The sequence below is a fragment of the Capsella rubella genome, unplaced genomic scaffold, assembly GCF_000375325.1.
Source record: "Capsella rubella cultivar Monte Gargano unplaced genomic scaffold, Caprub1_0 scaffold_6, whole genome shotgun sequence".
Classification (NCBI taxonomy): Eukaryota; Viridiplantae; Streptophyta; class Magnoliopsida; order Brassicales; family Brassicaceae; genus Capsella; species Capsella rubella.
Genome location: NW_006238918.1, coordinates 2,946,655 through 2,973,908, shown reverse-complemented (window position 1 = coordinate 2,973,908; position 27,254 = coordinate 2,946,655). Strand labels below are relative to the sequence as shown.

General features: G+C 36.1%; 9 protein-coding genes and 1 long non-coding RNA gene across 12 annotated transcripts; 7 read left to right on the top strand and 3 right to left on the bottom strand.

The window, feature by feature from the left end:
• Positions 1-4,797: 4,797 nt before the first annotated feature.
• LOC17881133 (transcription factor HEC3) lies at positions 4,798-5,716 on the top strand (the record flags this gene model as incomplete). Its single annotated transcript, XM_006290147.2, has 1 exon — positions 4,798-5,716. A coding segment is annotated over one exon (663 nt), but the record flags the coding sequence as incomplete, so codon positions are not given.
• A 1,090-nt stretch (positions 5,717-6,806) lies between these two features.
• Positions 6,807-7,309, top strand: LOC17882479. The gene is made up of 3 exons (XR_002833564.1): positions 6,807-6,901; positions 6,976-7,074; positions 7,154-7,309. It is a non-coding gene; the product is annotated as an uncharacterized LOC17882479 (long non-coding RNA).
• Positions 7,310-7,490: 181 nt separating this feature from the next.
• On the bottom strand, positions 7,491-10,451 carry LOC17881755 (serine carboxypeptidase-like 19). The gene is made up of 14 exons (XM_006289969.2): positions 10,273-10,451; positions 9,989-10,134; positions 9,750-9,826; positions 9,545-9,667; positions 9,334-9,436; positions 9,211-9,248; positions 9,008-9,109; positions 8,833-8,919; positions 8,556-8,723; positions 8,393-8,464; positions 8,178-8,296; positions 7,972-8,088; positions 7,841-7,886; positions 7,491-7,756 (listed from the first exon to the last, which is right to left on the bottom strand). Exons 1-14 carry the CDS (start codon positions 10,395-10,397, stop codon positions 7,676-7,678), a joined length of 1,404 nt encoding a protein of 467 aa, XP_006290031.1. The 5' UTR covers positions 10,398-10,451; the 3' UTR covers positions 7,491-7,675.
• Positions 10,452-10,794: 343 nt separating this feature from the next.
• LOC17881200 (succinate dehydrogenase subunit 3-1, mitochondrial) lies at positions 10,795-13,417 on the bottom strand. Of its 3 annotated transcripts, XM_006288573.2 has the most exons (5): positions 13,299-13,417; positions 12,373-12,486; positions 11,808-11,884; positions 11,632-11,713; positions 10,795-11,523 (listed from the first exon to the last, which is right to left on the bottom strand). In XM_006288573.2, the coding sequence occupies exons 2-5, from the start codon at positions 12,445-12,447 to the stop codon at positions 11,107-11,109; spliced, it is 651 nt and encodes a 216-aa protein (XP_006288635.1). In that variant the 5' UTR covers positions 12,448-12,486; positions 13,299-13,417; the 3' UTR covers positions 10,795-11,106. The 3 variants fall into 3 exon arrangements, with proteins under 3 accessions (XP_006288635.1, XP_023636311.1, XP_023636312.1); XM_023780543.1 differs by lacking the exon at positions 13,299-13,417 and having other exon boundaries at positions 10,795-11,520; positions 12,373-12,542; XM_023780544.1 differs by lacking the exons at positions 12,373-12,486; positions 13,299-13,417 and having other exon boundaries at positions 11,804-11,874.
• Positions 13,418-15,749: 2,332 nt separating this feature from the next.
• On the bottom strand, positions 15,750-18,264 carry LOC17883097 (guanosine nucleotide diphosphate dissociation inhibitor At5g09550). The gene is made up of 12 exons (XM_006289621.2): positions 18,178-18,264; positions 17,882-18,028; positions 17,672-17,779; positions 17,405-17,577; positions 17,202-17,313; positions 17,042-17,122; positions 16,891-16,953; positions 16,652-16,753; positions 16,440-16,564; positions 16,109-16,319; positions 15,934-16,008; positions 15,750-15,834 (listed from the first exon to the last, which is right to left on the bottom strand). Exons 1-12 carry the CDS (start codon positions 18,262-18,264, stop codon positions 15,781-15,783), a joined length of 1,338 nt encoding a protein of 445 aa, XP_006289683.1. The 3' UTR covers positions 15,750-15,780.
• Positions 18,265-18,710: 446 nt separating this feature from the next.
• On the top strand, positions 18,711-19,955 carry LOC17883466. Its single transcript, XM_006289979.2, has one exon. The coding sequence runs from the start codon at positions 18,795-18,797 to the stop codon at positions 19,743-19,745; it is 951 nt and encodes a 316-aa protein (XP_006290041.1). The 5' UTR covers positions 18,711-18,794; the 3' UTR covers positions 19,746-19,955.
• Positions 19,956-20,666: 711 nt separating this feature from the next.
• Positions 20,667-21,964, top strand: LOC17883020 (protein PELPK1). Its single transcript, XM_006288244.2, has one exon. The coding sequence runs from the start codon at positions 20,752-20,754 to the stop codon at positions 21,670-21,672; it is 921 nt and encodes a 306-aa protein (XP_006288306.1). The 5' UTR covers positions 20,667-20,751; the 3' UTR covers positions 21,673-21,964.
• A 967-nt stretch (positions 21,965-22,931) lies between these two features.
• On the top strand, positions 22,932-23,762 carry LOC17883656 (protein PELPK1). The gene has a single exon (XM_006286509.2). It carries the CDS (start codon positions 22,971-22,973, stop codon positions 23,529-23,531), a length of 561 nt encoding a protein of 186 aa, XP_006286571.1. The 5' UTR covers positions 22,932-22,970; the 3' UTR covers positions 23,532-23,762.
• A 564-nt stretch (positions 23,763-24,326) lies between these two features.
• LOC17881539 (40S ribosomal protein S15-4) lies at positions 24,327-25,484 on the top strand. Its single transcript, XM_006288782.2, has 4 exons — positions 24,327-24,442; positions 24,532-24,680; positions 24,790-24,847; positions 25,047-25,484. The coding sequence occupies exons 1-4, from the start codon at positions 24,440-24,442 to the stop codon at positions 25,293-25,295; spliced, it is 459 nt and encodes a 152-aa protein (XP_006288844.1). The 5' UTR covers positions 24,327-24,439; the 3' UTR covers positions 25,296-25,484.
• An 84-nt stretch (positions 25,485-25,568) lies between these two features.
• LOC17881800 (40S ribosomal protein S15-3) lies at positions 25,569-27,182 on the top strand. The gene is made up of 4 exons (XM_006289551.2): positions 25,569-26,202; positions 26,299-26,441; positions 26,528-26,585; positions 26,765-27,182. The coding sequence occupies exons 1-4, from the start codon at positions 26,200-26,202 to the stop codon at positions 27,011-27,013; spliced, it is 453 nt and encodes a 150-aa protein (XP_006289613.1). The 5' UTR covers positions 25,569-26,199; the 3' UTR covers positions 27,014-27,182.
• The last annotated feature ends 72 nt before the right edge of the window (positions 27,183-27,254 follow it).

Here is a 27,254-nt window from a genome sequence, read left to right as displayed (position 1 = left end):
CCCCATAATAAAAAGTTTTGGATTTGCTTCTTCACGTTTTTCTACCTTTGATTTCTATTAGGTTTCTAATCAAATCATATTGTCATTAAAACAATCATAATACTGAATTACACTATAATTTAATAGAATTCTAAACCCACTAAATTGAATAACAATAGATATTGAAATTGGATAACAGTAGAATTTCTGAATTCTTTCAAAATCAATTAAATTCATTTGTCTAATAACCCCCTCCCTTTTAATGTATTTTAAGGTTCTATAATATTGATCTTGATTTTTGACTTGCGGTTGGTACTTGTTGTTTTCTTTATGCGTTTTATTTTCCTAATATCAGATTGTTAATCACATTTTCTAACTTTTTAACCTGTAATATATTACTAGTGATCATTAATAATCTTGTTATAAATTCCAAACAGTATTCTTAGCATTTGTTTAGATATTCGAATAAATGTTGATGTGGTTAGGTATTATCATCTAGATCAGGGTTAGCAAACACTATACACCACTCACCACTCACCACTCACCACTCACCAGTCTTAATATTATATGTTTTCCTGCAATAACAGATCTATATATATATATATATATATATATATATATATATAGCTAAACATATTTAATCCAAGACAATTAACAAAAAATAGCAGCAAAAAGACCACGATTTTAGGTTTACCAAGGGTTTTCCAAATGTTTAGTAAGCATCCAAATTCATCTAGCACTATTCTAGAAACCTAATACAGTACTTGTTTGTTTTGAAAAAATTTAGACTCAGACTTTTGATGGTCTTTTCTCGGATAACAAAAATGGAAAAATAGGATTTGGAAATCAGATTTTTGTTGCGGCCCATATATCAATATAACACAAACTTCTGGTATCGGCCCACGAATATGGAAGCTCCACCTTTGGTAATTTCCTTTATTTTTTGTTTTGAGCCAATAATTTCCATATATAGCTTTATGGCTTTAGTTTCAGATCCATTTGGCTTTATATTTGAAAAAGAAAAAGCAGTTAGCAATTGGTTTTTATATAACCATTGTAATGTTGAACATTGTTTAAAATACACAACGGTAATCGCATTCTTCCAGGACAATAAGAGAATGAATTCATGCACGGTCCATTCATCGATCAAGTTTGTTTAGATATATATATGTTAGTTCTCATTCTTGTGATTTGTACATGTCAAAACTTGTGGATGCAATTATATATGTTCTATCTTTTAAAAGATGTTTTATATATATATGGCATGGTTCCAAGTCATATTTTCCACAGATCTCAAATATGTTATGTTTTTAACCTTTTTCTCGTTTAAGTTAACTCTGACCTCCGTATAATTTAAGACGAGTGGGATCACATGCCCCTAAGAGAAAAGTATAGTATAAATTGAAATGTGATCATTAACATCTATCTCGTGGAAGATTCATTTAATTAAGTTGGTTAAAATGATCTTTACTTGGAAAAACATATATATATATGTTCTTCACTTCTCAACTACACCTCATGCTCTTCATAAACATGAACGAAAGTAGTACTAGTCCTTTAATAGACAGTTTTTGAAATTTGAGAACAAAATGTTGATCAATAGATGCCGCCGGTAAAAAAGTATGATCAGTTGGTAATTTGGTATATATATATATATATATATATATATACTAATTTCAAAATAGTTATCAAAACAAATATAAACATATATATATATATATATATATATATATATATATATATATATGAAGGACTTATATACAAATCGATCGAGTCTATTAGTGATTTAATTAGTGTTGTTTTTGTTAATTGGGTCTAAAATACGTACAGCATTATGCGTATATATGTATGGATACTGTCATACTGAAAACACGTCATTTCTACTTAATAGTTAATACCATTAATCCAAGGAATTGAAAATTTGAAAACCATCCAGGCATCCACTGAGTCAATTTCGTAAGTTTACATTTAAAAAAAAAAAACAAAACAAAAGAGAGAAAGAAATAATAAAGTGAAAAAAAACTCATTAAAGAGTTATCCATATTACTAACACTTTCGGACCAAACAAGAGACTTCTTCGCTTTCTCCACAGCATCTGCCCATGCCTTGTAATCACTTTTTTAGACTTTTAATCCTCTCTCACAAGCAAAAAAAAAATAAAGGTCTGTTTTTAGGTTTTCACTGCTTCCTTTTAATAAACAATTTTTATGTTAATCATCATCAACCATTATTAATATAACGCATAACCTATTCTCGAAGTTATATAAATCAATATTATAGCGCATATCTTACATTTTCCATTCTAGCTAATTTCTTTTTTCTTAACTTCATAACCAATCTTGAAATTTTATTTTCGGATGAATCCGAGTCGGTGACTTGGTGGTTAGTTAATAACTTAATATATATATATATATATATATATATATATATATATATATATATGGTTTAATGGTTTGACAACTATTAACTAGACCAAGTGAAATTCGATAATGACAAAGCGATGATATCACTAGAGTTTAGAGACTAGAGTACAAAGTGTTCAAACTAGAATACTGAGTTTTTTTTGTTGTTGTTTGTTCCTCTCCATGGTGGAAGCAGAAAGAGGAAATCCAAAAAAGAGAGATAAAAGAGAACTTAGAAGTCGCTGTAAGAGTCCAGACTCTGATGAAATGAAATGAGCTAGATGGGTCTTTGGGACTCGTAACACACATATATGTTCTATCGCTATTAATATAAACAGAAGGAAGAAGAAGAAGCGCACAATTGCTGATGAAGAAAACAAAATTAAAGATATATATATCCGGTAATTTGGATGAAAATAATGGAGATTGTCAGATTTTATGAATCAATCTTCCTCGGAAAATGTCGCATATTTATTTCACCCACTCACGTGTAGATAGATAGATGTACTATATACACATTCACATTAGATTCATCATCTAGTTAGGGCTTACAGTTACACTTTCTATACAGACGAGAAAGGGACCGTTTGAGCTGTATTATAAAGTTAACTTAGTGGAATCAATTGCATTCAATGTTATTTACCTATTTCGATGATCTGCATGGTCATACCCATCTCAAGATTTACTCATTTACAGACAGCAATCGTCTTAACAAATTAAGATCAAATAATGTATAATCAATCTGAAACTATATAATTAAGTAAAAAAATAATAAAAAAATCTGAAACTATATATGATCAAGCCCTTAATATAAAAACAATTATGTTAGCTTCTTTAACCATATCACACGAGCTTTACAAATATAATTATAAGTTTACAACATGTGGGTAACTATATTTTATACATACTTATATCGACTCAAATTTCCAAAACTTTTGTGTGTACAAGTAGATATATCATGTATAGTTGGCTGTTAGTTGGCTTTAATAAGAACAATATACAAGGAACAATGGATTAATACCAAAGAGGGAAACCCTATCATGCATGATCACAGCCTGCATGCGCAATGTGTATGATTATAATGCAGACCAAATCATAACATATTAATGCAAATAATAGAACTTATAGAATGTATTTATACATTGCTTTTGCGATGAGATATATGACATAAGAAACTTGTCACATTAAATCAGAACCGCTGGTTTATTTTATAAACCGATACAACGTATATAAAAGCTCCCTCTTTTGAAGTCTCATGAAAGTTTCGTGTATTTTACGGACTTATGTTTCTTATATACACTTACATACAAGAACGTAGTTACGTAGATGTGAACTTTGAAAAAATAAAAAAATTCTTCATGGAAAGTGATATATTCACCCCCGTCTTATATAAAAACGAGTCACGACGATGGTACACGTCTTTCTTATTAACGACAATCATGGATAACAGCCAAATCTTGATGAAGGTGTCCCCATGCGAGTGATTTGATGTGATCCGTTTAAAACCTTTAATCACGTCGCAAATTATATATAGAATAAACTTTGTGGAAACAAAAAGCAAGTTGCTCGTTTGTTTTATAATAATATATAACCTTGCGAGTTTCACACACAATTTACATTCAATATTGGACTCCATCGAAGAGGGAGAGGGACAAAATCACGACCGTTGATTGGGATACGAGTATATAGGATCAACAAGTGTGCTATTTAGTGAAGAGACAAGAGAACAAGAGAAAATTTATCAATATTTCCTATTTAGGTGTGGATGGGTTTTAGTGAAGAGAGAAGGAGATAAAGAGATGGCAAATTGAGAAGTCAGAATAAGAGCACACAAGTGGTGACATCTTTTGTGAATCAAAGAGAAACTCATGTTCATATAAAGTAATTCACATCTTTATATATAGTAGTTATATTACTTTGGTGAAAGCCACTTTCTCCATCTACCCTAAATTTAAGTCTCAGTGTGCTGTAATAGAGGAAAACCCTAGCCAAGTCTATATTTATCTCATTAGTTATTAGAGCTGCTCATTAAAAACTAAAAATATAACTCTTCTGTGCAATTACGCAAAAGTAATTTTTTTTTACGTAACGGATGATATATATTTTCGAGCAGATGGAGAACTTCTTATTCTCTAAAAACAATATGTAGTTATTTTTGGTAACGACTAGTGACGTGCACTTATTGAAAAGAAACATATAAATACAATTCTTATAATTTTTTTTCCCCAGTACCAAAATCCTTATTGCATCACCAACCTAACCCCTCATCATATGATCACCTTTCTTTTTCCTTTAAAATATATATATGTGCTCTCACACACTCATATATATACATAGCACACACATATATGCCTCGCCTCGGGCATTAAAATTTTCACAAATCAAAGAAACATAAAGTATGAATAATAATAATAATAATAATATGAACCCATCTCTCTTCCAAAGTTACACTTGGAACAACATCATCAACAGCAGCAACAACAACAACAAGAATGATCACCATCATCATAATGATCCAATCGGTATGGTCATGGACCAACACACCCACCTCCATATCTTCAACAACCCTTTCTCTTCTTCTCATTTCACTCCCCTCTCATCTTCCCTCGCAACCACCACTCTTTTCTCCGGAGATCAAGCAGATGAAGAAGACGAAGAAGAGCCTTTAGAAGAACTAGGTGCTATGAAGGAGATGATGTACAAGATCGCAGCCATGCAGCCGGTCGACATAGATCCCGCAAGCGTCAAGAAACCCAAACGCCGTAACGTCAGGATCTCCGACGACCCTCAGAGCGTAGCGGCTAGACACCGCCGTGAGAGAATCAGTGAGAGGATCAGAATTCTCCAGAGACTAGTGCCAGGTGGCACCAAGATGGATACAGCCTCAATGCTCGACGAAGCTATACGCTATGTCAAGTTCTTGAAACGGCAGATCCGGCTACTCAATAATAATCCCGGAAATCATCCTCCCCCGCCGCAAGATCAAGCTTCTCAGGCGGTTACGACGTCATGGGTTTCGCCGCCAAATTTCGGCGGTGGGGAAGGAGGAGGAGGAGGAGGAGGAGAAGAACTGATCTAATCAAGGTGACATTTCCAATAATAGTAACTAGATTATGATATAAAGTGTGAGTAATGGTGCAATTATGGAAAGTGTTTATATATATTAAAATGGATACGAAATAAGGGTTTGTTAGGATATATAATATATTGTTGTTGACTCGAGAAAAGGTTGTGGAATAATCATAACGGTTAGCTTGAGTTGTGTACCACTATATATTTAAAATTGTTATGAATTTGGTATATATATAAAATGAATAATAAGTTTTTGATTTGTAGTTTGGTTGTATACAAGTTTTGGCCGGGCATTTTTCGGGAATAAGAGCCATGACGCCATGAAAGAACCCTATTTAAATAGTGTTATCATTACTGAGGACTTTTGTTTTTTGTATTTTACACACAACGCATATATATATTTGTATTCTACTATATGTTTTAGAACTTCGAGCATATATATGAATATACTCCATTGCTTTATTTTCATCTTACGTACATATATATTTCACATTTGAGCGTTAATAATAATGAAAACATACCAACAGAAAGAGATTAAGTACAAAAAATTATAAATTGTTATGAAGAAAATATTCATATATATAACTCTAAGACCAAAAAAAAAAAAACCTAATTCTAATTATAGCCTATTATCTTTAGACGTAGCCAGTTAGACTTTTGTGAAATTGCTAACGACATATGTTTAGTATTGGTAAAAAATTACTAATGAGTTATGCATGTCTAGATTAACTGATATGGTGTATCGATATACACACATAGTGACATAGAGAATAATCATATAACCCAAAGAAAGAGCATATGGATACACGCAGAGAAAATGTACTTGCATGCTCTCGTTTGCCTTCGAAGTTCGAAGTAATGAATTATCATCGAAGTCCAATTAAAACAGTTTGCAATCTCTTTTGTTACCTTGCCAATACCAAAAAAAACAAAATCTTTGACAACGGTACAAAGCATTAAAGAAACCAGAGCTTTGCTCCACACTTGTTGGTCAGAAAAAAAACTCAGAAAGTATGCGCAGAGAGACACTTTAAACCTATGCTCTTTACATCACTTCGATATTTCCGCTGACTTTTGTGTCTCCTCGCATTCATAGGTAGTTTAGACACAACGAACTGTCAGTGAGACGATAATGAGATTCAATGGAAACTTATATCCATCTTGCTAACGAATTATTTACTATCTTTTGGCGACATTAATACAAGAACTTATGTGTCTAAATTAAGCACAAATTAATAATCCATTATGCATCAATAGCCATCTTTATGATTCCTATTTTTTTCCAAAGGAAGATAGGAGATTAGGAGATGTTCTTAAAATCAAGCCCTTTGGCTGCTTTAGCTATGATTGATGAAGGAGAGCTAGACTGGAAGATTGTTGCCATTTCTTTGGATGACCCAAAAGCTCATCTTGTGAATGATTTTGAAGATGTTGAGAAACATTTCCCGGTACGAGCTAATCTAGTAGTAGAAACAATACATGAATTTTGTTTCTGACCCTATATCTGGTGAGCACTGAGCAGGGTACACTAACAGCCATTAGAGACTGGTTTAGAGATTACAAGATCCCAGATGGGAAGCCTGCTAACAGATTTGGTCTTGGAGACAAGCCAGCAAACAAAGTAAGTTCTTCGTTTTATCATTTCTCTAGCGGTGGTACTTTACGTTTGGTACTATAACTGAGAGGAGCTATCTTTAAAGGAATATGCTTTGAAGATCATCCATGAAACAAATGAATCATGGGCTAAACTTGTGAAGAGATCAGTTGATGCTGGAGACCTTTCACTTTTCTGAACATATCTTGCAATGTCCACTTCTGAGTTCAAATAATGAACAGACTCAAGAGTCTTTATATCATTCTTGTTTTTCTTTCGATTGAGTTCTAAACACTGGGATTTTATTTTCACCATTGATGACTGAGAAGTAATAAAATGACATTCTGCTGTGGAAATATTTAAAATGGAACATGAAACAGGGTCTGTGACTTGCCATGGAACAGAGCTTCTCTGTTCAGAGTGCAACACTGCAGCAACTCAAAAGTTCAAAAGATTTAGGCTTCATAGGGTTGACTGAAGATTAACGGAAACAATACAAGGCTAAAAGCAATATAACTGTTATGAGTAACCATTTCGATTACATAACAACATGTGGCAAAATTGCAATTTACATGATATTATCCAACAAAAAGCAAAGAGAGAAAGAGAGAAGAGTGAGTGAGAATGTTCAGATAGGTTCTCCATCAATCCATCTTCTGAACATAAGTGAGCATTGATCTGGATTATACTCAGCTGTGTGTCCTCCTCCCTACAAACCACAGTAAAAACACTCTGTATGACTTTTTGTATTTCCTGCAGAAACTTTGGCCAATACAAGAAAGAAAGGGTTTACCTTGACGGTTGCAAATGTCATATTATTCGCGTAAGTTCTTGTATATCTACAAACACAGATGAAAACAGTGTGTCTTAAAGATAATTTGAAAATGGTGAGATTGGAGTTTGACACAATGGTTTTTTGTTTACCCAGCAACTTGATCGCTATGCATCATCCAAGGTCTCCAGTCCTCAACAATAGAATAGTTGAGAGCTCTGATCCAAGCTTGAGTTGAAGAGAAAGGTACCATAGAATCATGATCACCACTGTTCCAAAACTTCCAAATACATGAGGTTGTCAAATTCTAAAGATAGAAAAAAATTAAAACTAGTTTGGCAATATTAATGATACTTGCCTGTAGATGAGAGAGCGAAAGCCTTTACGACTATTGTTCACGTGATACGGAAATGCATTGTGTATATCATATGTATATGGTATGTTTTGGATGTTGCATCGATTCCATTTTCCTAGTTCCTGCATCACATTAACATTGAATTGGTGAGTTTGTGTGCATTGTGTTATGTTTTGCCTAGGACCAGCCAACCGAAAAAAGAGAGTTCAAATAGGTACCTTCTTCACGCCTAGAGCTTTACGTACATTTTCATCGTTTGCCCAAAAGGCAGACAGAAAATACTTATAAGTCTGAGAGAATGATAAAATGTAAGACATATCAGAACTTTCCAAACCCATGGATATTAAAAAGAAATGAAGGAAGTAAGGAGAGAATTGTTACAAAGCAGGTAGGAGGTGGTAATGATGATGAATCATTTCCTGAAAACTCCTTCAGTTCTCTTCTTCTGTCAGCTCTGATGTTTGGTAAGGTTTGTAGTGTGTCTCCCAGGACGTAATCTACTTCGCAGTTTCGTAACAAAATATGCTCTGTGTATATCTCTGACATACACTAGATATAAACTCAAAAAAACAATGAGACAATTAGTGTTTGGAAACAGAAGCAGATAAGATAAATAATACACAAGTGATGTGTGCGGTATATAAATAAAAGTCTTTACATGGTCATAAGTTTGAAGATTATTTGAGCATCTTGCATTACTTGGGTCTACGTTGAAGAATTTTCCTTCACAACTTCTTTCAAGTGACTGCAAAACGTATTGAAAAAAAAAGAAAGATTGTAACCAAATATCTTAACAAATCATATATGATGAATTGTTGAAAGATAAGGAATACCTCAAAGAGCTCATCTGAAATAAGTCCCATCCCATGAGCAAATGAAATTCTATAGTTACATTCCAAGTTTGTATCTGTCAAAGGGTTTCCAAGAACATAACCCTGCTCAAAATTTTAGGAATGTGTAAGTAGAAAACATATGAATTCTTCTCTCAACCGAATTATCGGTATCCATATGATAGTCTGAATAGACTATTTGACACCTGAATATTTATGAGTGGTGTGAGGCCTTTCTCATTTCCTGTTTTCACAATTGTAGAATGTGATTGTAAGCTCTGAACTCAAAGATAGAAAAACAATGGAATGTGGCGATTAAAAAAGGCTACCAAATGAAATTTGCTGCACAACTCCTGGAACAACTTTCCCAGAATATGAATCTCCACCAACGTAAAATGGATTCGATATAAACTCCGGGTGATCCACAAACCACTGCAAGTAATCAGGATCAAAAGCACTTCACTTGAGAGAACAAGAATACACACAAGAGATTTCATCAACAAAGAAAACTGCAACAAAGCAAAAACAACAACACTTAACACTCCTAAGAAACTGATCAATTTGGTAAATCTGTTTGGTGTCGCTTGATTCTAAAGCACGCCGATTTCTTGCATAAGAATATCCAGAGCCAGCAGGAGATTCCAAATATAAAATGTTAGCCACCTGAAAAATATTTTAGTACATTGATATAAATTCAAAATGTAGTTCTAAAAAAGATAAACTGTCGTAATATATATATCTTAACCTTTGCCCATGAAAAAGATGTTAACTCTAAAGGAGGCACAGTTCCATTATACTCATCCCCTTTAAAGGCTAGAGGACCTAATTAAGACAAAACAATACAAATTATAACTTGATAAGACTTGTCTTTAATCCTCCAACAATCAATAAACATTGCATATAGTATTAGACTTGTCATTAAAACCACATGCATCAGTTAAACTATTTATTAAGACTCATTAGTGATTAAACTATATTTGTTACCGTTTGCAAAAAGCAATCCGCAGATGGAGCTGCAGCCAGGGCCACCAGTGAGCCAGATCATGAAAGGGTCATTTTCTGGATTTCTCTCTGATTTTACAAAGTAGTAAAAGAGCTCAACATCTTTAGATTCACCAATACTCACATATCTTTGTAAAAAAACCCCCACATGCAAAAGAAGAAAGAGACATGTTAGAACCTAACTAAGGATTCTTAACTGTTATGTGTGGTTTTTTCTTCTGATCTTGACATATTAAAAGAAAGAGATGGAGTTTGTTAATTTTTACCCGGTCTCGAGCTCAAAAGGAAGAGGTCCTTCAAAACCAGGAAGATACTTCACAAGCAAAGACGCATCAACAATGGAGAAGATGGTCAATAGAACTAAGACGAGGAAGCTAAGGTCGTTTCTCATTTTCTCCGCTTCCTTAGTGTGACTGAACACTAAAACACATATTCAAAGAAAGAAGTCGAGAGTAAAACCAAAAATCAAAAGAATTGTAAGTGAAGACAATATAGCAAACGCAGTGGTCAGAACGTGGCTAACGTTTAGCTAATAAGCGTGTTGGGGCTTTCACAGCGGTTTTATTATTAACCGGATTAGACCAACCGGTTGAATAGAGTGAAACTTCAAAGCTCCATCGTTGAACCAAGTATCAGATATTTTTTTTTGGTTCACTCAAACCAAGTATCAGATGATACACAAGTGTGAGTGAACGTAACTAATAAAAAACCCACGCACCACGGCTTTTTAACTGCGTATTGAAGGCCAAGATAAGAAATTTACTCTCTCATTTAGGATAACAAGCGAATCGAAGAAAACAAATTTGAAGTTGAGAAATTTCATGAAGTTAAACATACTGCAGAGGAGTATAACATAGAAAAAGAACACTGGGAAAAATTTATTACACGATTTAACCCCTTCAAAATGGCCTGAGAACAAAGTAAAGCAAACAAACATAGCCTTAAAATGCCTAATATCCAAAAACAGGTGTGAAATCTTTGCCTTCTTAAGACAGAGTTTGACAAATGTTTCTTGTCTCTTTATTAATCTTGTTCATATCAAAGACACTCTTACTGGAGACTTTGGCGGCTTGATCGTAAGAGCTTTGGGGAAGGCTTTTTCAATGGGTCAGGAGTGAGTGGGTACTCTTGATAGTATGGTAAATCGCGGCTAATGCAGTAACCGAGGTGATGATTGGAAGTTGCTGTTGTGTATGGTAAAGGACTTGGTAGAAACTAGGGTAGGTGAGGCAAATCATACCCATTTTCAGGTAGAGAAGGTAGCCAGCGAAAGTGACTCCGGTCAAGTAAACCCCTGAGATTCTGTTGAAAATCGATAACATTGAGTTCATCTGAGGCTGATAAACGGGAAGGTGAGGAGATAAAGGGCGAAAGCTTTTGGTTTTCGGTTCCTCGTGTGTTGTCTTTATATCCCCTGAGATTGTAGAGAACAAGCGTCTCGATGTTCCGACATCAAGAGCTCGGAAAGATCGAGTCAATTGAGCTCCAACAGTTACAGTTTCAGTAGCTTTTGACTGCTGGAAAAATCGAGACAATGATCACCAGGCAAAAAGTATATAAGTTAAGCTGCTCTTAAACATCACAAAAGTAAAGCAACCAACAAAACATGGACAAAGTCCTCCTACCTCTCTCTCCTCTCTGATGGCATTGCTTGTGTTGTTAGTGCCCAAACCAGTACCAAGAATGTCATTCACAACAGGTTTCGACCTATGATAGAAAACAGAACATAGTAAAAAAGACATCTGACACAGTGATTCTAATAGGTAGGTATTAGCATCATCAAGAAACAAAAGAGACATACCCGAAAGCTCTATACAAACTTGCATAGTTTTGACCGGGGCAGGAACTACCCCATGAAGGCTGAGCATTACCAGCAAGCTGCAAAACAAGAACGTTTCAGGAGCAGTTAAGACAAACACTTAAATCAACGCAAATACATTTAAATACGGAGCTAGCCCTCTTCTCTTCTTCATCCCATATTCAATTCAATTACAAGCTTTTCGATTAACCAGAAGCACAACTCTCAGATATTGCTAACAGCCTCGCGATTAGTAATTCATTTGTGTTCTTCCTAACAGTCTCAAGATTTGCGTCTACTTACACACACACACACACGTACACACAACAAATCTCATGTTCTCAATTTTTGTGTATATGAGATGATTAAACACAGGATACATGAAATTCTGCAAATGGATGTATATACAATGTATATACAATTCGTTTCGTTCCCTGAAACGAAAACTAAGCAGAGCTCAGATGGGTAAATCATGAAGAAGCAAAGACGAAACTAAACGAATCCCATAATTGTTTCGATCTATCAAGAATTTAACCGGAAAGAAGCAATCAACGAGTGAATAACATACAGATTTGTAAACAGAAAGAGGCGCAGAGACGACGTCGCGTCGGCGAATGGACCGGAAAAGAGCCGTGGCAGCCATGGGACTCAAATCAGATCAGTACTTGTGCTAATAATCTTCCTGCGAGAGAATTCGAGACAGGTAAACCCAACAATTGAAATGGGATCTCGATTTTAATCAACCCTAAAAAGTTTCATCTAATTAAAATAAATTAGAGGGCAATCTCGTAAATTATATATTCCCTGAAAGTTATCCGCACGTTTTACAATGAGAGTTTTAGAGCATTGAATCAAAGCATATATAGAAATCAGTCACAAAAGGAGGTTTCTTTCATCTAAGATAAGAACAGACACAGATCAAACAACACATACTCAATACCTCTTATGTTTGTGTCTACGTGTCTATATCTAAAATGTTCATGTTGATTTTAGATCAAAAAAATAGGATGAAATGAATTGCATCAACAAGAAAAAAAGCCACACACAATTCATCTACTTAACTAACAAACGAGAAACAAGGGCCAGCTTTCTTAAGACAAAACAAAAACTTCAGCTCAATCTAGAGATAACTTAAGCAGAGTCAAGCTTCAACTACACCAAGCTCCCACTATATCCAAGAACACAACCTTTCTACTCTACCATCTTCTTCAATCCATATATATCATATCTCATCAGCTCATTAACCGCTCAAGTTCCTAAACATATCCACTCTACTAACTCTTTTACCCAAATTTCGATATTTTCTTATGCACTAAGCCTTATGATGGCAAAAAAAAAAATATATCTTTACACTCCAAACAGAAGCTGAAACACAGAATAAAACTTGATAAACGAAATGCTCAAAAGATGGGATTTTTATCAAAATCAAATTCATGGAGATTGCTCAAAACGGAAAATTTTCAAAAACCCAATTATCTTAGATGAGATTTATACCTGGGAGATGAAGCTTTAGCCTTGGCGATTGATTGTGAGTTCGTGAGTTCGTGGTCGTGTCTGTGTTAGATGAAACCAACAAATGACAGAACAGATTTAAGAGAGACAAGAAGAAGATAGATCGGAAGAGAAGAGACAAGAAGATGAGTTGTTGTTTTTCTTTGATAAGGAAACCCTCAAAATCGAGATCGAGTTTGGAAAACCTATCCCAAAACGAGGACGCTTTCAAAATTTAAGTTAATAAAAATAGTTTAGGCCAGCTCGTTAATATTGTTCAGTAAGTACCCGTTCTTTGGTTAATAAAGTGACAAACTCTTAAAAACTTGTCCTTCACCATCACATTACATAACAAAGATCTTTTCTTTTTAGCAGAGAAACATGAAGTTTCGTTCCCTGACAAAAAGCTTATTCCAGAAAGAGATCTATTGCTCGCTGTTCTAAAGGCAAAAGTTTCTTGGACATAGAACTCACCATCATCTAACCTAATCACTTCAAATCCAAGAGGCAAGAATTTACGAAATCTAGTTAAAAAAACGCCTTGAATAAAACCATGACAACAAAATCCATCTGTTTATGATAAGAAACACAGAGTCCCTTTGATGAAAAACTTCAACAACTATTTGATTGGAAACAACAATGACTGATGCGAAAAGCAAAATTAAGCCTCCGACATGGAATCGGATTTCTTCTTGCACGAAGACAACATGTTCTTGTAGAGCTGACACTTACTGATGTCTGTTTCAAAGTCGTGGAGGCACTACACACAAACCAAAACAAAGCTTTGTATCATGCATGATTCGAGAATGAAAGAGAAAAAAACCTCTTGTACTCAACGTAAGTATATGTTAATTGTGAAACATATCATCATTATGCATGGTTAACTCACATATATTTTTAGTTTTTACCAATATTATATTAGATTTGAAAATGTTTATATGTACAGACAAACATAATTTCACGTTTAAATTTTCTTTAAGATATTTGATAGAAATACATAGCATATAACTAAGATCTTATATACAATTTATTCATCATTTGGTTATTCAAAGAAAGTATATAGCCGAAATAAATGTGCAATGATCCCTAAAAGATATGGAAGCTAATTAAAGGTGTTAACTTGCATGAAGAACAAATAATGATCCCCTGTATATATGTGTGTGTGAAGATAAAAGAGATTAAACTAGTAGATGTGAAAAATGGGAAGAGTTAAGTAAGTGATTGTAATTAAGCGTTCATCACAGTCAACAAGAGTATCTCCCAAAAGTATGAGTCAATTTGAAGATTCCTGATAGTGGTACCAGCAGTTTCTCTCGAACAAAGTATCTTAAGAACCAGGGTTATTCCTTTTTGTGGTATAAAGGCAACGTTGCTTTTGGTTGCAGTATTGCGGAGCTTTTCGATAACATGTTGAATAGCTCCTTCCACATATGCTAAATTTCCTGAAATCTATTGTACAATGAAAAGACAGTTCAAAACAAACAGTGTACTAATGCTTAAAACTCTTAAAAGGCTTCAAATACTAAGTGTGTACGTCCACAACATGATCGTTTTCTGAGATACATTTTGGGTTCTTCTCAACATCGTCCAATATTTTTATAGTAGCGCCAGTTTGTTTTTGCATTTCAGAAATTGTACAACCACGTTTTCCCAGCAAACATCCAATCTGATATGGGCCAACCACGAATCGTGCAATGGTATATGTTTTATATCCACTGTCTAAATTTTTTTCAGTGGAAAACTCATGTAGTTTTTTGAAGGCAAGGAATATAGCTCTCTGGGATGGGGAGTCTTTGTCTTTAAGGTTCTGCGTGATGAACACAAGCAGCAAACATTAAACCAAGAGTAATATTTAAAAGATAGAACAAATTAAATAAACAGAGAGATATGAGAATTAAGAGTTAAGCATGCAAAAAAACCATACCTCTGTTGCAGTAATTGTGATTAAGCGTTCATGAAGTGTGTCTCCCACACTTATGGAGGCATCTGTCACACGTTGAAGAGTCCTGATAACAGCACTATCACTCTGTTTCGGAAAGAGTATCTTCATAACCACTTTTCGGATACATCGTCTGGTTCTTGGAGAGGCTGCTTAATAGTGACTCCAAAGTGATTCTCTGAAGCAGATTCGATGAGTCTGTTATAGAGAAATTATTTGGATCATTGGATATAACAAAATATTGAATATGTAGAATGTAGTTACATTTGTTCCAACATTGCAATTACATTAAGAATTTTGTAATTTTGGGAATGTAAATCAAGGACAAGACTAAATATCATAATATAGACTAATTAGAAAGGTAAGTAGTTCTCAAAACAAATTACAAAAGAAAGCAAGCAAAATCAACACATATTTTAAGCAAGATGAACAAAAACGTAAACTTGTGTTACTTTGAACTGTAATGTATTCAATAGAAAATATGAAAAATAAACAATCACTTGCAATTTAAAGAACACTCATAGAAGTAAGACATATTGAAAATTATCAGTTCTCTGCAGCAGCACTTGCAGCACTCAAGTCCACAGATAAATCAAGAGTCTGCCAAAAAAGAAGAAGACAATAATTACTTAAACTCAGTATTCAAAATGTTGCGTTTACTTGTGAACCAAGAAACATAGTACTAAGAAGGTTCTATACCTTTCCAGTGATCTTGGTGTACATCTCAAGCACATCCATAACGGTACTCTCGAAATGTGTTGTTGCATCATAAGTCTGATATGACAACAAACGCAAAGAAACATCAGTAAAAAGAAAACAAGACATGTAAGCAAAAAACAACACATTGCTTATCGATTCTGATATTCTCTCTTACAGCAGAGATGAAACAGTTATCTTCTTCTTGATTATTGGTTGGAACGTATGTGTCATAAGAATGATAGAAGATCTCATCAACAGGTCCAAGCAATTCGATTCCAGGTTTAAGCTCCTCTTCTGGGTTATCAGTTTCAGCTGCTGCAGACACAAAAGCTATGTATTTGCCCTTTGGTGCCACATTGTGAGCGTATGAGCAACAGAACAAGTACCTGCAAAATCCAACAAAAAGAAAACTCAAGATTTTTATCTATAACTGTATTTCAAAGTAGAAACAAGTGACATCCATGTTTTTATAACTTGAAACGTGTTCTTGATTACGATCTCCTTACATGTCTGATTTGCGACCGAGTTGCTTCTGAGGAAGAATGATTTGGACCGAGTGAGCATCATTGGTGTCTGGAATAGGATGACTCATTATACATACCGCTCGAGTCACTTTCCCAACTTTCTTAACCTGAAAGACAAGGAAACAGTCTTAAGAAGGTAGCTAAGCTGTACAAGAACTTACCAGTTTCTACTGGTGACATTGGTTTATTGTTACCTTGTCAGATAAGTACGAAGGATCACAGACAACTTTCTTGCATTTAGCAGTTTCGCCCGCAGAAGTGACACCAATAGCTTTTCCAGAACTATCAAACTCTACCTGTTAGAGATAATCACAAAAGATTCATGAGTTTTATCTGTAAAAGGGCTAATAAATATCATATTTATATACTAGATTAGACCTATCCTATCCAATAGACAAAACAGATAAATAAGAGACAACAGATAGTTTATAACCTTGCATTCAGGTTTGTTGAGCATGTAAGTCCCACCATACACAGCGCTTAAGCGCGCAAAAGCCTGAGATAGAAACAGAGGAAAATTTGCCAGTAAATTAAGGGGAAACCTGATATGTATTATGACTTATGAGAATAGAGTGAACGAGAACCTGTGGCAACTCTCCTAGTCCGTATAGTGGATAGATGTAAGGAGATCCTCCTTGGAATCGAGCCAAAGATTCCGCGTAGAGCTTCACCAGTTAATAAAACCAAAAATGACATTACAATTCAGAACTTTTGGCTGTTGAAGAAGAAAATAAAATAGTTTACCTTGATTCTCTTAACAAAATCAATGGCTGGTTGATCCAAGTAGTCATCATCATTGTGCAACGCTAAGGCATGGCCTATGAAGTCGATTGTATCATCTTCAAGTCCATACTTCCTGTTGGGGAAATGAAACAGAGAGAAAGCCTGTAACGCAAGAAACTGTAATGAAGTGACTTAAGAGATGGAGGAAAACTTGTTGTACGTACGAGATGATCTCTCTAGCAGTGACTTTGCTGAGGTCAAGACCTTCGTGAGACTTAGGATCCTTCTCATCGTAGTCTTGCACATAAATAAAGAATTTTCTGGCACGTCGCTTCTCGAAAAGACCCATCAATGGAGATTTCAGGGCTTCCACATCAGTGGCTGGGACTTTATAAATCTGACACACGTATACCACATGATCAGAATCTCAGAGTAATCTAACGTTACCAACAACAAAAAAACAGGATGAACTACTATACTAAAATGACTACCTTGCCTTTCTTGTAGACGAAGCTACCATCGACGGCCTTAAAGTTAAGATACTTGGTAACATCGGTGTGGATCAGGGTTTGGACAAGGAGTCCATTAGCCATTATAAACTGCAGATCAAGAAACCGTAGTCACCATTAATAACCAATTCAAATTACATATATATATATATATGTATATATGTATAAACATGCATTATATAGTTAATGTACCTTTGGGATCATATCGACATTGTATTCTCTGCTAGCTCCGAGATTTTCCTGAGGAGTATCACTTCCCCTGAAACGCTTCCATAACTGAGTGAGGTTGAGAGAGGTTGATTCTCCTCCATAGTAGTCATTTCTATCCATATGTAGTACCTATTAATAAGTTTCCAATGCATTCAGTAAATATCATATTCTTAACAAATGGGAGAACCAAACGTAAAATTAACTTATTGGATGCGATGCACAAAAACAAGCTCAGCATTTGAATTTGTAATAGTGAAAGTGATCAGTGAAGGAGATACCTTGAGGCCATCGACAGAGAGGAGGCCACTAAGGATACACTCCTTGAGACCAGTCCCAAGAACAATCACATCATACTCTTCATCCATTATTAATTTACAAACTCTCTGTTATCGATCCTCTCTAATCCGTCATCGATCTCTAATAGACTTTTTGTCTGTCCTTTGATCATATAAGTGTGAGGGAGGAAAAAGAAATAGAGGAAGATGTGTGGCTATTAACACAGTCTTTCACCGCTTCCGAACTTACCGTTTAACCCCATGAAATCATGAATAAATTCACTTTAATTAATGATCCAAACCGTATTGTTAGGCGAAAATTATTTGAATGTCATGGTTACTAGTTCTTATGTACAAAAATGGTTACGAACACTTGCTATATTTAGGCCTAATTACAATGACCTGAAAAAAAAAAAAAAAAAAGTAAAGATGAGTTTCAGACCATATTTGTTCCATTAGTACTGAAAGACAGAATTATCCTTAGTGAATTCATTTATTTATTAAGAGTAACAATGTAATTATTATGGATATACAAAGTCCTTTTGGTCAACTTGCAAATTAGCTCTTTATATTTAAACCGAAAGAAAAAGAAAAAAAGAAACAAAAAGAGTAACGGAGATATGGTAAGTGGCGGCGGCGATAGTAACAGAGCGGAGGTGGATCAGTGGCTAGATACATCGGAGAAGCTTTTGGCTTCAAGTGACTTTCATGGAGCAAAGACCTTTGCGATCCGCGCATGCAAAGCTGATCCGTCTCGAACTGACATAGCGGACTATATCCTCGCAATCACCGACACTCTCATCGCCGGAGAAACTACCGTCGGAGATTCCAAATTACCAGACTGGTACGCCGTTCTCCGACTCAGCCGCTTAACTCGAAACCCCGAACACGTCGCGACTCAGTACCGTAGACTTGCGCTTCTCCTCAATCTCAGTGTCAATCGTCTCCCTTTCGCCGATGAAGCTCTTAAGCTGGTCACTGATGCTTGGTCCGTCCTCTCTGATCCTCCAGTGAAGTCAATGTACGATCGAGAGTTGCAGATGAGTCAAATGGGTCAATTCAGTCAACCCTCTAGTCAATCGCAGCACATGCAAGATTCGCAATTGCAGAGCCAAGCTGAGACCTTGGAGAATCCTGTGGCCACGAGCTTTTGGACGGTTTGTCCATACTGCTTTTCACTTTTTGAGTACCCTAAGGTTTACGAGGAATGCACACTGAGGTGCCAGCAATGTAAGAGAGCGTTTGCAGCGGTTGAAACGCAAACGCCACCAGTGGAGAGTCATGGCGAAGGCGTTTACTTTTGTTCATTGGCTGTGTTTCCATTACGGATCCCAGACCATGCTAAAACCTTGACTTGGTCGCCAGTTTCACCTCTCTTCTTCTGCCCTGCGCAAGGAGGATCATCTAATATTAATCATCAACCAAGCATGAAAGCTCCTCTAAGAAAAGATGATGATGAAGTATATGTCACAATTTCTGATGATGATGATGAGATATATGTGACAATTTCTGATGATGCAAAGAAAAACAAAAAGGCAAATGTTGCACATGTTAAACTCAAGCCTACTTAGTCAAAGTAAAATCTTGTTCTGTTTCTGTCTTTGTTTTTAGTTTGTTTTGTGGATCCCTTTAGGTCCTATTAGGTTTATGTATCGCTTTGTTGATGTAATGATGTTTATACCATAGTTAGATGATGTTGAATCAATGCTAGATTTTGGGGAGAAAATGCGTGTTCCGTATGTAATCCTCTGTATCATAACAACAAAGATTACGGTTCTATGCATGTACTTACTAGTATAACTTTAGAAATTAGGCATTGAATCTGCTCAGGCCTTGATTTGGCTGCAGAAGATTTTTTTTTTTAGAAAAGAGGATCAAGTAAACTTTGTTGAAGGAATCTTTGTCACCGACTTGAGTTTTACCCAAACCTCTTTAAGTTTTTGAAGATCAGTAAGTATTAAATAATACGCTGTACATATATGACTTTGATGACAAAGAGCAAACATACACACAACCAAAAAAATCGATCCAAGTCGTTGTGTAGATTACCAGCCAAACCTAAACATCATAATTTTTGTATGGTGTTTTCATACTTTCAAATCACCATAATTTATGTATTGGAACTAGTTTCGATTCATTGTGAGATTTTTTATATATTTCAAAATCAATTCCAAATAACTCGAGTCTTTACGACTTGTATAGTGTTATTAACTTTTTTTTTTTTTGTACGATTGTATCTCATATTTATTTTTTAAAATTGGGATCTTCTAGTATTACGTGTAGCTAAAACATGAACACGTAAACACTAAAACCTAAAATTCAACTAGATTGAAAATGACATAAATAGAGATACACAGATGGAGAGGTTAAACAAACTTTATTATATTCAAATCTATCTACATAAATTTCCCACCAAACTCTATCTTTCTTCTTCCTCAAAACACTTATAAATACCCATTCGAATCAAAGACCATAATCATCTCATCACAAACACAAACCAACAACAAACACTAGAAAAGCAAAAGAAGCAACACAAGAAGAAAAAAGAAGGGCAAGAGTTCTCAAGCAAACGCATACATGGCCGTTATGAAGCAGAGTCTCTCTGCTGCTCTTCTCTCATCACCACTTCTGATCGTATGTCTTATTGCATTGCTCGCTGACCCGGTTTCAGTCGGAGCTCGAAGGTTATTGGAGGATCCTAAACTGGAGACACCAAAATTGCCTGAGCTACCCAAATTTGAAGTTCCCAAGTTTCCTGAGCTACCTAAACCAGAGATGCCTAAGTTACCAGAATTTCCAAAGCCTGAGCTACCAAAGATTCCGGAGATTCCAAAGCCTGAGTTGCCCAAGTTTCCGGAAATTCCCAAACATGAGCTCCCAAAGGTGCCGGAGATTCAGAAGCCTGAGTTGCCCAAGTTTCCAGAGATTCCAAAGCCTGAACTGCCCAAGTTCCCAGAGATTCATATACCCGAGTTACCAAAGTTTCCAGAGACTTCTAAGCCTGAAGTGCCTAAGTTGATGGAGACTGAAAAGCCTGAAGCTCCCAAGGTGCTGGAGGTTCCAAAGCCCGAGTTGCCAAAGATTCCGGAAGTTCCGAAGCTTGAGGCTCCTAAGTTGCCGGAGATTTCAAAGCCCGAGTTACCAAAGATACCAGAGATTCCAAAGCCTGAGTTTCCTAAGATGCCAGAGATTCAGAAACCGGAGCTGCCAAAGATGCCGGAGATTAAGAAACCGGAGTTGCCTAAGGTACCAGAGGTTCCAAAGCCTGAGTTACCCAAGATGCCAGAGATTCAAAAGCCTGAGGCTCCTAAGGTGCCAGAGATTCAGAAGCCAGAGTTGCCAAAGCTCCCAGAGATTCCAAAGCCTGAGCTACCAAAGGTTCCAGAGATCCCAAAGCCTGAGCTACCAAAGGTTCCAGAGATTCCGAAGCCTGAACTACCGAAGATGCCAGAACTTCCCAAGATGCCGGAATTCCCAAAAGTTCCCGGAACTTCTTAAATTCTTATTGAACCTGGAGAAGGCCCTGTCCAGCTACTACTACGTATCCCCATCCCACGATCTTTAAAGTACCGTTTCACCCTTCTATATTGTCTGTTTGCAGAGATGCACACTTCTGTCGGTCTATCGTTAATGGTTTGGTCTCATAGTCATAGTTGTTCTTGCTTTTTTGGGTGAAGGTTTACACACACTTATACTTGTATTCTGTTGTTATATTTGTATTGTATGTTTCCATACATATTTTGTTGTATTTGATATACTTATTAATGGATTATCCTATTTATTTTGAAGACATGTTTCTATTCAAATACACAGCGAGGTCTCATTACTCCATTATCTCAGTTATGTGAGAAAATCAATAAAATCTAAGCGAACTAAGAATTCCTGGAATGATTGTAAACGAAGGGAATCTTCTTGGTCGAAGAAGAATGAACATCTTCTTCCATCAGGCTCGTCTCTAGCCTTGTTTTGAAAAAGAGCAACGACATCACAACAAATCAAACGTCCAACAAGTTGAGCCAAAAGATTACGGCAACATCCAACAACTCATGAAATTTCGAAGAAATCAGAAATTGGGGAATCAGAGAGAACTGAAGCATGAAATTGCATATTTCTTACTTCTTATAACTCATGTTCTCTACTGGACTTATGAAACTACTATTTCTAAACCAATGTTTGGGACTCAAGTCTCCTATTTTTTTTTCTACACTTGTATGTTGTTTCCTCTTTGTAGACTTGTATGTTGTTAACTTATTTCCATTTGGGTATAAAGTTTGCAATTGTAGTGACGTTTTTGGGGTTTTATACATCGCATGATTGTTCCTCTTTAAAATTACATATCTCATGACTCCAAAAGACCAAAACATAGGAAAACAAAGAATACTTTTACAAAATTGGAGATAGGACAAATTCTTTCCTCTGCTGATGTGCAACGTATCATAGGAAAGCTAATTGGGTGCTCCTCGGTTGGTCTTTTTCTGTTAATGCTCTGTTACTCTCCTCTAATGCTCTGTTATGCCCAAAAACTTAGTATCTCTAATTAGCTTAATTTTTGGTAACATGCTTTCATATGAGTGTTCTATATTCTATAATACGCAAAACCAAACACATGAACACGTAAACACTTGAACCTAAACTTCAACTAGATTGAAAGTGACAATATAGGTATGTACTATACAGATAGAGAGGTTAAACGAACTTTTTATATATGATTCAAAGCTCTGTTCTCTGTACATGTTTTTCTTTTTTCTCACCAAACTTCATCTATCTTCAATCCTAAAGACACCTTTTAAATAGCAATGACAATCAAAGATCAAAGCTCATCAAAGAAAACACAAAGAACAATTACCACAAAACAAAAGAAGAAAGATAAACGAAAAGAGCTTGTCAAGGACACAATTATGGCATTGAAGAAGAGTCTCTCAGCTTCTCTTCTTTCATCATTTCTGATCATATGTCTTACTGCATTGCTCTCTGTTCCGGTTTCTGTCGGAGCTCGCCGGTTATTAGAGGATCCTAAGCTGGAGATACCAAAGTTACCCGAATTCCTGAAGCCTGAGTTGCCTAAGTTACCAGAGATTCCCAAGCCTGAGATGCCTAAGCTACCGGAGACTGAAAAGCTTGAGGCTCCCAAGTTGCCAGAGATTCCAAAGCTCGAGGTGCCTAAGATGCCGGAGATTCCAAAGCCTGAATTGCCTAAATTTCCAGAGATTACAAAACCCGAAATGCCAAAGATGCCGGAGATTTATATGCCTGAGTTACCGAAGATGCCTGAATTTCCCAAGTTTGATGCTCCGAAGTTGCCGGAACTGCCAAAAGCTGAAGAAGCCAAAGAGCCGGCGTTTCCTGGATCTCATTAAGCCCATTAATTATTTATATCAGAAGAAGGCCCATCTACTTTGGAGCTCAGTCCAGTTTCTAAAACTGTTTTTATCACATACCATTCACATCGTATTGTTTTGTCTACAAATTACGGAGATTGCTCCTGGTTACCTTTAGACCACTCGCACTTGTATTCTATTCTCTAGTTGTAATGCTTGATACCATCTCATTTTATATGTTATCATCTTGATATACATTTTCTTTGTGTGGATTGTGTTAATAACCTCCCCTCGTAAAGAATCTGAAGTACCCCAAAGGATTTTGCAAAACAGAAGACTGGTGCAACTCATAGAGACAACCGATGAATACGGATACTATAAAACAGTTTGACAAATGTAAAATTGACCAAAATCTTCACAAATGTAAAATTGACCAAAATAGCTTTGGCAATGAAATCTTCACATTAAAACCAAAAAAATGTAAAATTGACCAAACTTATAATTATATGATTTGTACTACTGCAATCGCGGTATAATAAGAATTCACTTGAAAAGAATAAAAGTTTAGTGTACATTTTAGTTGGCATGAAAAATAAGCACCCAATTAATTCTTGTTTTTGTTAGCTTTAAAACAACCTAATTTAACTGTTGTGTATAAAATAAATCTAATTTCACATAAAATTGATAATGAAATTATATCTTTTGAAATCATTAAAATAAAAAGAACAAATAATAATATCCAAAGTCAACTAAAATTCAGTAAAGCAATTGACTTTTAATTACTGTATAAATGTATCTGTCAATTGCTAGGGTTGAGCCGAGATCCACGTATATATTTGGATCCGCCGATTTAGGCAACCTTCTTTTTGCTCTTACATTTTGGAAAACGCAAGCAGACCCACAGATTCAGGGTTTATCCACCTTTTATCTTTCGCCGAGATTCAACAATGGTAAGCTCCTCTATCTTCAACATCTCTCTGAATCTCCTATCACATTTCCCAAGACCGTGGTTCGTAATTCTCTCCATGGGACTGTGTAGGCTGATGTCGAACCAGAGGTTGCCGCGGCGGGAGTGCCGAAGAAGAGAACGTTCAAGAAGTTCGCCTTCAGAGGAGTTGACCTCGATGCTCTTCTAGACATGTCTACTGATGATCTTGTCAAGCTCTTCCCTGCCCGTATTCGCAGAAGGTTTGGCTCTTTTTTTTGTGAAACCAGATATAAAGTCTTGTCTCGAATTTGCAGAATCGTCTCTTGTGTTTTTATTAATCGAGTTCGTTTTACGATTCTCTTGCGATAGGTTCTCGAGAGGATTGACGAGAAAGCCTATGGCTTTAATTAAGAAACTCCGTAAGGCGGTAAATTCTCTCATTTCCTCTTGTTTCTGATTAGATCTGTGTTGAATCGATACTGTTCGTAGAATCTGATTCTGTGTTGTGAGCTATGTGCATTCCAGAGGCAGTAAACTTAGAAGTGCTTGAGAAGTGCTTTGTTTGTTCTGTGCAACCTAATTGGTTCCTACGGCTAAAGATTACTGCTTTGTTTTTGCTTGATCAGAAAAGAGAAGCACCGGCTGGTGAGAAGCCAGAACCAGTGAGAACCCACTTGAGGAACATGATCATTGTGCCTGAAATGATTGGTAGCATCATCGGTGTGTACAATGGAAAGACTTTCAACCAAGTTGAGATCAAGCCTGAGATGATTGGACACTACCTTGCTGAGTTCTCTATCTCATACAAGCCAGTCAAGCATGGTAGGCCTGGTGTTGGTGCTACCCACTCCTCCAGGTTCATCCCTCTCAAGTGAAGACCTTACAGAATCTGTGTCCTTCTCTTTTTTCCCTAGCTATGCATTTATAGGGTCCTCTATATTTCTGTTTTTGGACCACTTTTGTCTGCACCTCTTCTGTTTGGCTACTCTGCTGCATCTCACTCTCCTTTATATGTGCCTCAACTCTTGTTTCAATTAAAGAAGACTCGAAATTTTTTTGGAAAATCTACTATCGTCAATGATTAGTTCATATATAGATTTACCCCTTCATGCTTTGAGAATTGAGAGAAGTGGAGTCATTTAACTTACTGCTGGGCAAAAGTTTGATTAGTTAGGGAACATAACTGATATATTTCCAAGTTGACCTTGTTGGCTACAAATTCATGTGAGCAAAGAGCCATCTAGTCCTCTGGAAACCTGTTGTCCTCGGTGGATATCAGAGCCAGGAGCAAGATGGTATCACACCAACCACTAGCTTGGTCAAACAGAGGGACCAAGTATTCATATACTATGTTATAATATGATGCAAACACCTTTAGAACAATTGGACTCACTTTGAGAATTAAAGGAAAAGAGAATGATTGGTTGTTAGATATTGATATGAAAACTAAGTCAAATTGCAGAAATTATAGGTGTGTTTGTATCTGAATTCGGAGGTTTCTCTTTCTATACTAACGAAGTACATTATTTAGTAGATTCAACCAACGGCAACTCCGAGCTTCACTCACCAAGTCCGAGATTACAGATTTTTCAGATTTTATTTTCCAAACAAGTGGTGAAATTTTTTAAAGAATACATGGACCTAACAATAAATAAATGTTTCTAGGGTTTGCCCAGGTATATATTTGATGCTCAAGTTAAGTTGTTTGTCGTTTGCGCAGACATTGTTTGAGCTGATCAGGTTCTGTGATCTTAGGTGTTCAACAATTCCATACTAACAATGGTTAGTCTCACTGGATCTCTTTCTCTCTTATCATATTCTCGTGATTACATTTTCTGACATCTTGTTTATAATTTCTCGTAATGGTAATATATCTAGGCGGATCCGGAGGTTGCTGCGGCTGGAATCGTGAAAAAGAGGACGTTCAAAAAGTTTTCGTTCCGAGGAGTCGATCTTGATGCTCTTCTAGACATGTCTACCGATGATCTTGTCAAGCTCTTCCCTGCCCGTATTCGTAGAAGGTTATAAAGAGTCTTAAAGCTATGTCTTGATTTCGTAGATCTGTCTCTTGGTTTCTCAGACTGATCAGTAAATTCTATTTGAATAGGTTCTCAAGAGGATTGACGAGGAAACCTATGGCTTTGATCAAGAAACTGCGCAAAGCGGTATAAAAACTCTTTCTATAATTACATCTTTCTTGAACAGTAGTAAGAGTCCAAATCTTTGATTCTACCATGCCCTGGAACGTGTCTTCTCATATCCATTGCCCCTCTATACAATTTTCGTGCAACCAAATGGCTTTATTAAAACACTAACAGAGTTGTAACTTTCTCTGTTTGAGTAGAAAATTGAAGCACCAGCTGGTGAGAAGCCAGAAGCAGTGAGAACCCACCTAAGGAACATGGTCATTGTCCCTGAAATGATTGGAAGCATCATCGGTGTGTACAACGGGAAGACTTTTAACCAAGTCGAGATCAAACCGGAGATGATTGGACATTACTTGGCTGAGTTCTCAATCTCATATAAGCCGGTCAAGCACGGTAGGCCTGGTGTTGGTGCTACCAATTCCTCCAGGTTTATCCCTCTCAAGTGAAAGACCAAAGCTCTTATCACAGAGTCGTCAGTCTTATGCTCCAAGTTATTAGTGTTTTTCGTTTCTTATCCTTTCCAAGTTTTGTCTCTGCTTTTATGTTCTCTCCTTAAGATTTTGTTCAAACTCTTGTTCAGGCGTTTTAATAATACAGAGCACTTTTTATTTTGACATTTCATACACTTCGCTCTGTTTATTGATTATTTAGTTGTATATCTACTTCGTAAATTTAGAAAATAATCCA